At 41.1% G+C, this 13,648-nt stretch overlaps 1 protein-coding gene across 1 annotated transcript in view; it reads left to right on the top strand.

Annotated features, from left to right (window-relative positions):
• The window catches only part of LOC133640827 (zinc finger protein 106-like), a 60,206-nt gene that overhangs the window by 32,350 nt on the left and 14,208 nt on the right, over nucleotides 1-13,648 (top strand). Inside the window, exons 9-13 of the mRNA XM_062034505.1 lie at nucleotides 3,049-3,109; nucleotides 3,187-3,414; nucleotides 3,494-3,626; nucleotides 10,221-10,763; nucleotides 10,841-10,878. Coding sequence (XP_061890489.1) covers nucleotides 3,049-3,109; nucleotides 3,187-3,414; nucleotides 3,494-3,626; nucleotides 10,221-10,763; nucleotides 10,841-10,878 — 1,003 coding nt within the window. The remainder of the gene's footprint in view (nucleotides 1-3,048; nucleotides 3,110-3,186; nucleotides 3,415-3,493; nucleotides 3,627-10,220; nucleotides 10,764-10,840; nucleotides 10,879-13,648) is intronic.

The following is a 13,648-nucleotide window of genomic DNA, read 5'->3' as shown; positions in this document are numbered from 1 at the left end:
CTCAGGAACACTTCAGAAAACCACTGTCAGTCATTACAGTTGGTCACTACATCTGTAAGTGCGAGTTAAAACTCTACCATGCAAAGCCAAAGCCATTTATCAACAACACCCGAGCTCATCTAAGATGGACTGATGCAAAGTGGAAAAGTGTTCTGTGGTCTGACGAGTCCAAATTTCAAATTGTTTTTGGAAACTGTGGACGTCGAGTCCTCCGGACCAAAGAGAATAAGAATCTTCCGGACTGTTCTAGGCGCAAAGTGTAAAAGGCAGCATGTGTGATGGTATGGGGGTGTATTAGTGCCCAAGACATGGGTAACTTACACATCTGTGAAGGTGCCATTAAAGCTGAAAGGTACATACAGCTTTTGGAGCAACATATGTTGCCATCCAAGCAACGTTATCACGGACGCCCCTGCTTATTTCAGCAAGACAATGCCAAGCCACGTGTTACAACAGTGTGGCTTCGTAGTAAAATAGTGTGGTACTAGACTGGCCTGCCTGTAGTCCAGACATGTGTCCCATTGAAAATGTGTGGCGCATTATGAAGTGTCAAATACCACAACGGAGACTGTTGAACAACTTAAGCTGTACGTCAAGCAAGAATGGTAAAATATGTCTCCTCAGTTCCCAAATGTTTACTTAGTGTTGTTAAAAGGAAAGGCCATGTAACACAGTGGTAAAAATGCCCCTATGACAACTTTTTTTGCAATGTGTTATTTGCGGAAAAAAAATGAAGTTTCTCAGTGTGAACATGAAATATCTTGTCTTTGCAGTCTATTCAATTGAATGTACCGTATTTCCTTGAATAGCCGCAGGGGCGCTAATTAATTTAAAACCTCCTGTCACTCCGGCGTTTACCGGAAGCCGGCGGGATGGCCGTGCATGCGGTGATTATTTTAAAACCTCTTCTCACTCCGGCGTTTACCAAAAGGAATGCGGTAAATTTAGGCGTGCGCTTTGAGTGTGATGTAAGCATACCATCATGAAAAGCACATTTAATAAAAAAAAACGTTATTATGGTCTTACCTGTACTTATAAATGGAGTCCATTTGCAGCTCCTTCTGACCAAAAGCATCGATAACTTGTTTATAGAAGTCTTCCTTATTTTCTTTCTTCCGTTTTAAAAGTCTCTCTGTCTCGATGGAGATATTCCTTTAATTATTACCTCCTGCTTCCATTGAAAGTCCAGTTTAGAAAACTGTTTTATTTTAGATACCGGTATGTAATCCTCCATGTTAAAAAAAAAAAAATCTCTTGCTGCGTGTAGTCCAGGGGTCACCAACGCGGTGCCCGCGGGCACCAGGTAGCCCGTAAGGACCAGATGAGTAGCCCGCTGGCCTGTTCTAAAAATAGCTCAAATAGCAGCACTTACCAGTGAGCTGCCTCTATTTTTTAAATTGTATTTATTTACTAGCAAGCTGGTCTCGCTTTGCTCGACATTTTTAATTCTAAGAGAGACAAAACTCAAATAGAATTTGAAAATCCAAGAAAATATTTTAAAGACTTGGTCTTCACTTGTTTAAATAAATGCATACATTTTTTTACTTTGCTTCTTATAACTTTCAGAAAGGCAATTTTAGAGAAAAAATACAACCTTAAAAATGATTTTAGGATTTTTAAACACATATACCTTTTTTACCTTTTAAATTCCTTCCTCTTCTTTCCTGACAATTTAAATCAATGTTCAAGTAAATTAATTTTTTTATTGTAAAGAATATTAAATACATTTTGATTTAATTCTTCATTTTAGCTTCTGTTTTTTCGACGAAGAAAATTTGTGAAATATTTCTTCAAACTTATTATGATTAAAATTCAAAAAAAAAATTCTGGCAAATCTAGAAAATCTGTAGAATCAAATTTAAATCTTATATCAAAGTCTTTTTAATTTCTCTTAAAAATTTTGTTCTGGAAAATCTAGACGAAATAATGATTTGTCTTTGTTAGAAATATAGCTTGGTCCAATTTGTTATACATTCTAACAAAGTGCAGATTGGATTTTAACCTATTTAAAACATGTCATCAAAATTCTAAAATTAATCTTAATCAGGAAAAATTACTAATGATGTTCCATAAATTCTTTTTTAAATTTTTTCAAAAAGATTCGAATTAGCTAGTTTTTCTCTTCTTTTTTTCGGTTGAATCTTGAATTTTATAGAGTCGAAATTGAAGATAAACTATGTTTCAAAATTTAATTGTCATTTTTTTTCGTGTTTTCTCCTCTTTTAAACCGTTCAATTAAGTGTAAATATCATTAATTATTAATAATAACAGAGTTAAAGGTAAATTGAGCAAATTGGCTATTTCTGGCAATTTATTTAAGTGTGTATCAAACTGGTAGCCCTTCCATTAATCACTACCCAAGAAGTAGCTCTTGGTTTCAAAAAGGTTGGTGACCCCTGGTGTAGTCACTTCTTCTGCAGTACCGGAAGTCGCAAGAAGGATCACTAGCGCGGTAGCGCCCTCTACCACCAGGAGGCGGGAGTCATTTAATGACTTATACAGTATTTGACACACGCAGCTACGGTATATTAATAAAACATAGCTGCTTACTGTTCTTTTTAGCATACTGTACCGGTATTCAACAGCTTGGACCTTAAATCCTACTGAATAGCTCTTTATCTTTTTTCCTTTGTGCGATTGCAAACTACTGAAAGCAGCTTCCTCCATTTTGAAAATGAGGACAGGTAAAGCGTCACTCGCGACGTAACGAATTTGACCCGGCGGAAGTTTTAGCCATATGCTAAATATTTTGCGAAACGAGTTTGACCCGGCGAAAATTATAGACATGCGATAATAAAATTAATATTTTGCGAAACGGATTTGATCCGGCGTTAATAATGAACCGGCGTTAATTATTTTGAGAAATGAGTTTGACCCGGCAGTAATTCTAGACGTGCGAATACTATATCCCCTGCGCCAATTCAAGGAAATACGGTAAGTTCAAAAGGATTTGCTTTGCTCGTTTTTATTTGCCATTTACACAACGTACCAACTTGTAGAAACACCTCACTGATACGGTCTTATTGTTGCATGGTTGCTCTTTTTCAGATCACCACAGAGATGAGCAGCCTGAGAGAACGGCGCATTGAGTTATTAAAAGGGATGCAAGGTAACGTTCAATACCTTTGATTGCAGTTCATGTTTCAAATGAGGGCCAACGTGTGTTTATTGCAATGGGAAACACAGGCGAAGCACCTCCGCTGCGACTGAAAGAGGAGAAGGCCGACCAGGTGGACTCCTCCTTGGTTGCCTCCGTGTCCTCTCTTCCAAGCGCCGCCGCACCTCCTCCACCTCCTCCTCGCTGCGCCTCGCCCCCGTCATTCAGCACCCCCCTAATATCCGTCAAGCAGGAGCCCCTCTCCCCTGTGCGGGTCACCTCAGAGTCTGAGCCTTTGGAGGCTGCCGCCCGAGCAGGTAAGAATCATTACTCTGATCCAGGATTGCTCGAATAAAAATGACTCCTATTTGGTTTCTGGCTGATGTGCCTCTCTAGAGCCCACCTCAATGTCCGCCGGAACAAAGTTGTGTCAAGCTGGAGGCGAGTCTGCGGACGTCAAGGACCGCCTTTCGGGAATGTCGGAGTCTAAGGAAAAGGCGGTCAAGGCGATACATCCCCTACACCAGAGGTGGGTAGTAACGCGCTACATTTACTCCCGTTACATCTACTTGAGTAACTTTTGGGATAAATTGTACTTCTAAGAGTAGTTTTAATGCAACATACTTTTACTTGAGTATATTTATAGAGAAGAAACGCTACTTTTACTCCGCTCCATTTATCTACATTCAGCTCGCTACTCGCTACTGATTCTTATCGATCTGTTAATGCACGCTTTGTTTGTTTTGGTCTGTCAGACAGACCTTCAAAGATCTATCGCATGCCTACGTTTCACCAATCAAATGCAGTCACTGGTGACGTTTGACTCCGTTTCACCAATCAAATGCAGTCACTGGTGACGTTTGACTCCGTTTCACCAATCAAATGCAGTCACTGGCGACGTTTGACTGCGTTTCACCAATCAACTGCAGTCACTGGTGACGTTTGACTCCGTTTCACCAATCGAATGCAGTCACTGGTGACGTTTGACTCCGTTTCACCAATCAAATGCAGTCACTGGTGACGTTTGACTCTGTTTCACCAATCAAATGCAGTCACTGGTGACGTTTGACTCTGTTTCACCAATCAAATGCAGTCACTGGTGACGTTTGACTCCGTTTCACCAGTCAAATGCAGTCACTGGTGACGTTTGACTCCGTTTTACCAATCAACTGCAGTCACAGGTGACGTTTGACTCCGTTTCACCAATCAACTGCAGTCACTGGTGACGTTTGACTCCGTTTCACCAATCAAATGCAGTCACTGGTGACGTTTGACTCCGTTTCACCAATCAAATGCAGTCACTGGTGACGTTTGACTCCGTTTCACCAATCAAATGCAGTCACTGGTGACGTTTGACTCCGTTTCACCAATCAACTGCAGTCACTGGTGACGTTTGACTCCGTTTCACCAATCAAATGCAGTCACTGGTGACGTTTTGACTCCGTTTCACCAATCAACTGCAGTCACTGGTGACGTTTGACTCCGTTTCACCAATCAAATGCAGTCGCTGGTGACGTTTGACTCCGTTTCACCAATCAACTGCCGTCACTGGTGACGTTTGACTCCGTTTCACCAATCGAATGCAGTCACTGGTGACGTTTGACTCCGTTTCACCAATCAAATGCAGTCACTGGTGACGTTTGACTCCGTTTTACCAATCAAATGCAGTCACTGGTGACGTTTGACTCCGTTTCACCAATCGAATGCAGTCACTGGTGACGTTTGACTCCGTTTCACCAATCAAATGCAGTCACTGGTGACGTTTGACTCCGTTTCACCAATCAAATGCAGTCACTGGTGACGTTTGACTCCGTTTCACCAGTCAAATGCAGTCACTGGTGACGTTTGACTCCGTTTTACCAATCAACTGCAGTCACAGGTGACGTTTGACTCCGTTTCACCAATCAACTGCAGTCACTGGTGACGTTTGACTCCGTTTCACCAATCAAATGCAGTCACTGGTGACGTTTGACTCCGTTTCACCAATCAAATGCAGTCACTGGTGACGTTTGACTCCGTTTCACCAATCAAATGCAGTCACTGGTGACGTTTGACTCCGTTTCACCAATCAACTGCAGTCACTGGTGACGTTTGACTCCGTTTCACCAATCAAATGCAGTCACTGGTGACGTTTTGACTCCGTTTCACCAATCAACTGCAGTCACTGGTGACGTTTGACTCTGTTTCACCAATCAAATGCAGTCGCTGGTGACGTTTGACTCCGTTTCACCAATCAACTGCCGTCACTGGTGACGTTTGACTCCGTTTCACCAATCGAATGCAGTCACTGGTGACGTTTGACTCAGTTTCACCAATCAAATGCAGTCACTGGTGACGTTTGACTCCGTTTTACCAATCAAATGCAGTCACTGGTGACGCTTGACTCCGTTTCACCAGTCAACTGCAGTCACTGGTGACGTTTGACTCCGTTTTACCAATCAACTGCAGTCACTGGTGACGTTTGACTCCGTTTCACCAATCAACTGCAGTCACTGGTGACGTTTGACTCCGTTTCACCAATCAAATGCAGTCACTGGTGACGTTTGACTCCGTTTCACCAATCAACTGCAGTCACTGGTGACGTTTGACTCCGTTTCACCAATCAGATGCAGTCACTGGTGACGTTTGACTCCGTTTCACCAATCAAATGCAGTCACTGGTGACGTTTGACTCCGTTTCACCAATCAAATGCAGTCACAGGTGACGTTTGACTCCGTTTCACCAATCAAATGCAGTCACTGGTGACGTTTGACTCCGTTTCACCAATCAAACAGAGCCAGGCGGTCACATGATTAACTGCACATAAAGTTTCAGCGGCAGAGACAACAACGAACGCAAACACCAATGGCCTCACATAAAATCGATGTTCACGCTTCAGACAACCAAAAAAACAGTTATGTAATGCGTTGTCATATGTGTCTCCCCAAACAAGTGGACATTTCAGCTTACATGAACTCAACGTCAAATTTGAGGAAGCACATGGCGGTAAGTGACGTTAGTAGATATTTTGGCTGTCACCGTAGGCCAGGGGTCACCAACCTTTTTGAAACCAAGAGCTACTTCTTGGGTACTGATTAATGCGAAGGGCTACCAGTTTGATACACACTTAAATAAATTGCCAGAAATAGCCAATTTGCTCAATTTACCTTTAACTCTATGTTATTATTAATAATTAATGATATTTACACTTAATTGAAAGGTTTAAAAGAGGACAAAACTAGAAAAAAATGACAGTTAAATTTTGAAACACAGTTCATCTTCAATTTCGACTCTTTAAAATTCAAAATTCAACCGAAAAAAAGAAGAGAAAAACTAGTTAATTCGAATCTTTAAAAAAAAATTAAAATAATTTATGGAACATCATTAGTAATTTTTCCTGATTAAGATTAATTTTAGAATTTTAATGACATATTTTAAATAGGTTAAAATCCAATCTACACTTGGTTAGAATATATAACAATTTGGACCAAGCTATATTTCTAACAAAGACAAATCATTATTTCTTCTAGATTTTCCAGAACAAAAATTTTAAAAGAAATTCAAAAGACTTTGAAATAAGATTTAAATTTGATTCTACAGATTTTCTAGATTTGCCAGAATAATTTTTTTGAATTTTAATCATAAGTTTGAAGAAATATTTCACAAATATTCTTTGTCGAAAAAACAGAAGCTAAAATGAATAATTAAATTAAAATGTATTTATTATTCTTTACAATAAAAAAAAAAGGTTCATTTGAACATTGATTTAAATTGTCAGGAAAGAAGAGGAAGGAATTTAAAAGGTAAAAAGGTATATGTGTTTAAAAATCCTAATATCATTTTTAAGGTTGTATTTTTTCTCTAAAATTGTCTTTCTGAAAGTTATAAGAAGCAAAGTAAAAAAAATTAATTAATTTATTTAAACAAGTGAAGACCAAGTCTTTAAAATATTTTCTTGGATTTTCAAATTCTATTTGAGTTTTGTCTCTCTTAGAATTAAAAATGTCGAGCAAAGCGAGACCAGCTTGCTAGTAAATAAATACAATTTTAAAAATAGAGGCAGCTCACAGGTAAGTGCTGCTATTTGAGCTATTTTTAGAACAGGCCAGCGGGCTACTCATCTGGTCCTTACGGGCTACCTGGTGCCCGCGGGCACCGCGTTGGTGACCCCTGCCGTAGGCTGATGTTAGCTTCCCTGCTATGAATCACTGTCAAATGTACATCGTGTGTGGACATTTATTAACGCACTGCAGCCTCATAGACAGACAGAGACACACACACACACGCACAGTCGCACACACACTCACGCATGCATACAAACACCAATCAGAAGTGCACAGTGTGTTCTCAGGTGCAGCCCACACCTATCAGAGTTTATGGTTTGCGTCAACCACTGTGCAACCTACTAATAAAAGTCTCAAAAGGCTACCTTGTTATTAGGGTTCGCATGTACCCTGTATAAAGGACTCCCACAGGGAGTCCTTTGTACAGGTACAAAGGAACCTATTGTTATTGTAAGGTTTTATTATTAGGGTCCGCACAGGACCATTGTCAAAGGAATCCCAAAGGGAGTTCCTTTTGCAATGGGACGAAAGGAACCTATTGTTATTGTAAGGTTTATAATTATTATTCTGCCGCCACAAAAAAACTCTAATTTGACCCACTTAACATGCTTCAAAACTCACCAAATTTGACACACACATCAGGACCTGCGAAAATTGCCATCTAATAAAAAACCAAACCCCAAAAATCAAAATTGCGCTCTAGCGCCCCCTAGGAAAAAACAAAAAAAAACTGCCTGTAACTCCCACTAGGAAGGTCGTAGAGACATGAAACAAAAACCTCTATGTAGGTCTGACTTAGACCTACATTTCATAATTTCACGTCCTCGGGCAAAAACCAACAGGAAATTGGCTATTTCCCCTTCAACACAAAAAATGACTAAAAACACTCATTTTTGCCTCTTTGACCTGTAATTTGACCCCTTTAAAATACTTCAAAACTCACCAAACTTCTCACACACATCGGGACTGGTGTAAATTGCGATCTAAAAAAAAACCGAACCCCAAAACTCAAAATTACGCTCTAGCGCAATTTTTGAATAAAACAGAGACAAAACTGCTCCTCAGAGGAAAACACAGACAAAACTGCTTGTAACTTCCGGTAGGAACGTCTTAGAGACATGAAACAAAAACCTCTATGTAGGTCTCACTTAGACCTACATTTCATAGATTGACACCCTTCAGCAAAAATCAACAGGAAGTTTGATATTTCCCCTTCAAAACAAAATTTTTGTAAAAAGCTGTCACCAAACATCAAACATTATCTCCTCTGAGCGCGTTTGTCGTTTCGGCTTCAAACTACTACAAGAGAGAGATTGAACCCTTCTGATTAAAATTTGACGAAAGCATTTTGGAAAGTGCTACGGTTTTGATTTTACGAGCCTTCAGAGACCCGCTGCGCTGATGCTGCTCCGCAGCCGCAGCACCTAGGAAAAAAAACACAGACAACACTTCCTCCAACTCCCAGTACGAATATCGTAGAGACATGAAACAAAAACCTCTATGTAGGTCTCACTTAGACCTACATTTCATAGATTGACATCCTTCAGCAACTAGCACCTGCCAAATATGCGGACCCGACCAACGCTGCTTGCAGCTTTAATTAGGGTCCGCCTGTACCCTGTATAAAGGACTCCCACAGGGAGTCCTATGTACATGGACAAAGGACACTATTGTTATTGTAAGGTTTATTATTCTGCAGCTTTGCACACTACTTTGCCCCCCTTAACATGCTTCAAAACTCACCAAATTTGACACACACATAGAAAAACGTGCCCTAACCCCAAAAATCAAAATTGCGCTCTAGCGCCCCCTAGGAAGAAAACTGCCTGTAACTCCCACTAGGAAGGTCGTAGAGACATGAAACAAAAACCTGTATGTAGGTCTGACTTAGACCTACATTTCATAATTTCACATCCTCGGGCAAAAACCAACAGAAAATTGGCTATTTCCCCTTCAACACAAAATATGACTAAAAACACTCATTTTTGCCTCTTTGACCTGTAATTTGACCCCTTTAAAATACTTCAAAACTCACCAAACTTCTCACACACATCGGGACTGGTGTAAATTTCGATCTAAAAAAAAACCGAACCCCAAAACTCAAAATTGTGCTCTAGCGCAATTTTTGAATAAAACAGAGACAAAACTGCTTCTCAGAGGAAAACACAGACAAAACTGCTTGTAACTTCCGGTAGGAACGTCTTAGAGACATGAAACAAATACCTCTACGTAGGTCTCACCTAGACCTACATTTCATAGATTGACATCCTTCAGCAAAAATCAACAGGAAGTTTGCTATTCCTCCTTCAAATAAAAATTTTTGTTACAACCGGTCACCAAACATCAAACATTATCTCCTCTGAGCGCGTTTGTCGTTTCGGCTTCAAACTACTACAGGAGAGAGATTGAACCCTTCTGATTAGAAGTTGACGAAAGCGTTTTGATCGGTAGTACGGTTTTGGTTTTACGTGCCTTCAAAGACCCGCAACACTAAAGCTGCTCCGCTGCTGTGATTTTACGCGCCTTCAAAGAAAACAACCACTGTGCCGCAACACCTAGGAAAAAAACACAGACACAACTTCCTCTAACTCCCAGTACGAATATCGTAGAGACACGAAACAAAGACCTCTATGTAGGTCTCGCACAGGACTACCACTGGACAAAAGTATTGGGACACCTAGGACTAGCACCAGCCAAAATGCGGACCCGACCAACGCTGCTTGCAGCTTTAATTTTCCTTTGTAATCTCTGCCTACTTATTATTGTGGCTCAATTTGCCTTCATTTTTTTATGTTAATGTATTATTATTGAATATATATTATTGTTTTAGTTGCTTAAGAGATATTTCTGGCTCTGAATTTGCTCACTGCTATTTTTATGTTTTTGTGCATTATTTGTTGCCGTCGTCATTAAACGAACAAGTTACTCATCAGTTACTTGAGTAGTTTTTTCACAACATACTTTTTACTTTTACTCAAGTAAATATTTGGGTGACTACTCCTTACTTTTACTTGAGTAATACAACCCTAAAGTAACAGTACTCTTACTTGAGTACAATTACCCACCTCTGCTCTACACAGCCTGGACTCCAAATCCTCAGTCAGCAGCAGGAGAAGCTCCGAGACGGGCAGCCTCGCCGAGCGCTCGGCCTTTGACTTCGAGATCCCCGCTGTCCCCACCGCGGCCTGCGAGCCGGGCGGCGGCAAGCGAGTAAGAAAGCTGAAGAAGAGGAAGGTGCTGGAAAAGGCTCACGGGAACGTGCGGGCCGAGAGCAGTGACACGGAGATGGACGCCGAAGCCTCCAGGCCCAGGTGGCTCCGAGCGAACAGGAGGTCCAGCGGCAGCACTCAGGTCAGCACCTCCTCCCTGCCAAGCGGGGGCAGTGTGAAGATGGACAACGACGAGGACGTGAGCAGGCCGGGCGTGAAGCCTCCCAAACAGCTCGTTCTCCCCGAGCCGGACCCCTCGGTGCTGACGGAGGAAAAGATGGACGTGACCGCAGCCGGGACCTCGTTATCTCCTCCAGCTCGCGTCCCGGACCCGTCCAGAACCGAGCAACCGAGCCTGGCGTGCAATGAGGTCACCTCCACCAGCGACATGGACATTTGTAAATCATCTGAGAGGTGAAACCCGAACATCTGAATAGTTTTGTTCTTCACATAGCTGATGCTAAAAGGTTGTCCACCACTACTCTTTACAGCGAAGTGTCATTTCCACAGACCACATGGACGTCTTCTTGTAAGTTAGTTCACGGCGATTTAGGGGTGTAACGGTACACAAAAATTTCGGTTCGGTACGTACCTCGGTTTAGAGGTCACGGTTCGGTTCATTTTCGGTTTTTTTGATTGATTGATTGAGACCTTTATTAGTATGTTGCACAGTGAAGTACATATTCCGTACAATTGACCACTAAATGGTAACACCCGAATAAGTTTTTCAACTTGTTTAAGTCGGGGTCCACTTAAATTGATTCATGATACAGATATATACTATCATATATACTATCATCATAATACAGTCATCACACAAGATAATCACATTGAATTATTTACATTATTTACAATCAGGGGTGTGGAGGGTGGGGGGGGTGGGGGGGGGATATGGACATCAAGTAGTGGACATAGAGAGAGAGAGAGAGAGAGAGAGAGAGAGAGAGAGAGAGAGAGAGAGAGAGAGAGAGAGAGATCAGAAGGCATAAGAAAAAGAAAAAGTATCTGCATTTGATTGTTTACATTTGATTATTAGCAATCCGGGGAGGGTGTTAGTTTAGGGTTGTAGCTGCCTGGAGGTGAACTTTTATTGCGGTTTTGAAGGAGGATAGAGATGCCCTTTCTTTTATACCTGTTGGGAGCGCATTCCACATTGATGTGGCATAGAAAGAGAATGAGTTAAGACCTTTGTTAGTTCGGAATCTGGGTTTAACGTGGTTAGTGGAGCTCCCCCTGGTGTTGTGGTTATGGCGGTCATTTACGTTAAGGAAGTAGTTTGACATGTACTTCGGTATCAGGGAGGTGTAGCGGATTTTATAGACTAGGCTCAGTGCAAGTTGTTTAACTCTGTCCTCCACCTTGAGCCAGCCCACTTTAGAGAAGTGGGTAGGAGTGAGGTGGGATCTGGGGTGGAGGTCTAGAAGTAACCTGACTAGCTTGTTCTGAGATGTTTGGAGTTTAGATTTGAGGGTTTTGGAGGTGCTAGGGTACCAGGAGGTGCATGCGTAATCGAAAAAGGGTTGAACGAGAGTTCCCGCCAGAATCCTCAAGGTGCTTTTGTTGACCAGAGAGGAAATTCTGTAGAGAAATCTCGTTCGTTGGTTAACCTTTTTGATTACCTTGGTTGCCATTTTATCACAGGAAACACAGGTACAGTAAGAAAACAACAAAATATAAATGTTTTGGTTATTTATTTACCAAATTTGTAAACAATGGCTTTATCCTTTTAACATTGGGAACACTATAATAATTCTGCCCACGTTAATCAACATTAAACTGCCTTCAATTGTTGCTCAGATTAAATAAAATGACAAAACTTTTCTTTTACATATAAAAAGTGCAACATTAAACAGTTTCAAGTCAACTCCTCATGCTTAATTTATTACAGCATTTGGGAAGCCTGTAGTTGATTTTTATTATGTAAATGTTATATTTTTATCAACATGTGATAGCAGGGACCCTGCCATTCAAAACTAGGCTGCTGCATTACTAATGATTAAAGGCCTACTGAAATGAAATGTTTTTATTTAAACGGGGATAGCAGATCTATTCTATGTGTCATACTTGATCATTTCGCGATATTGCCATATTTTTGCTGAAAGGATTTAGTATAGAACAACGACGATAAAGATCGCAACTTTTGGTATCTGATAAAAAAAGGCTTTCCCCTACCGGAAGTAACGTGACGTAGTCAGTTGAACATATACGCAAAGTTCCCTATTGTTTACAATGATGGCCGCATGAAGTGAGAGAGATTCGGACCGAGAAAGCGACAATTTCCCCATTAATTTGCGCGAGGATGAAGAAAGATTTGTGGATGAGTAAAGTGCAAGTGAAGGACTAGAGGGCAGTGGAAGCGATTCAGATAGGGAAGATGCTGTGAGAGCCGGGGGTGACCTGATATTTAGCTGGGAATGACTACAACAGTAAATAAACACAAGACATATATATACTCTATTAGCCACAACACAACCAGGCTTATATTTAATATGCCACAAATTAATCCCACATAAAAACACCTAGGTGTTTGTTATGCTAGCTCCTAGCTACTAGCTCGAGCTAGTTATAGCTCGAGCGGGTAATATGGACGGGATCCCGTATATATAACCAGCCAATACAATTCAAACACCTGCACAACACACACACTCACTCAGCCCAAAGAACCGTTCACCTAACCCAAGGTTCATAAAGCTTATATATTTAACCAAAGTTACGTACATGACACGCACGTACGGGCAAGCAATCAAATGTTTGGAAGCGCGCGGGTGGGACCTGATATTCAGCTGGGAATGACTACAACAGTAAATAAACACAAGACATATATATACTCTATTAGCCACAACACAACCAGGCTTATATTTAATATGCCACAAATTAATCCCGCATAACAAACACTTATGTGTTTGTTATGCTAGCTCCTAGCTCCTAGCTACTAGCTCGAGCTAGTTATAGCAAGCGATCAAATGTTTGGAAGCGTACTCACGGTATCGCGTCTGCGTCTGTTAACGAAGTCAAAGTCCTCCTGGTAAGAGTCTCTGTTGTCCGAGTTCTTCGATCTTGACTGCATCTTTTCGGGAATGTAAACAATGAAACACCGACTGTGTTGTGTTGCTGACTTCCCTCGCAAAATACTCCGCTTCGCACCGACTTTCTTCTTTGCTTGCTCAGCTTCTTTCTCCATAATGCAATGAACAAATTGCAACAGATTCACCAACACAGATGTCCAGAATACACCCAGAATGAGATGAAAACAGCTATTTTGTATTGGATTCAATGGAGTCCGAAAACTTCCCTTTCAA

The sequence above is a fragment of the Entelurus aequoreus genome, linkage group LG23 (genome assembly GCF_033978785.1).
Source record: "Entelurus aequoreus isolate RoL-2023_Sb linkage group LG23, RoL_Eaeq_v1.1, whole genome shotgun sequence".
Lineage (NCBI taxonomy): Eukaryota > Metazoa > Chordata > Actinopteri > Syngnathiformes > Syngnathidae > Entelurus > Entelurus aequoreus.
The sequence above is the reverse complement of the archived record's forward strand: the minus strand, read 5'-3'. Positions and strand labels throughout refer to the sequence as shown.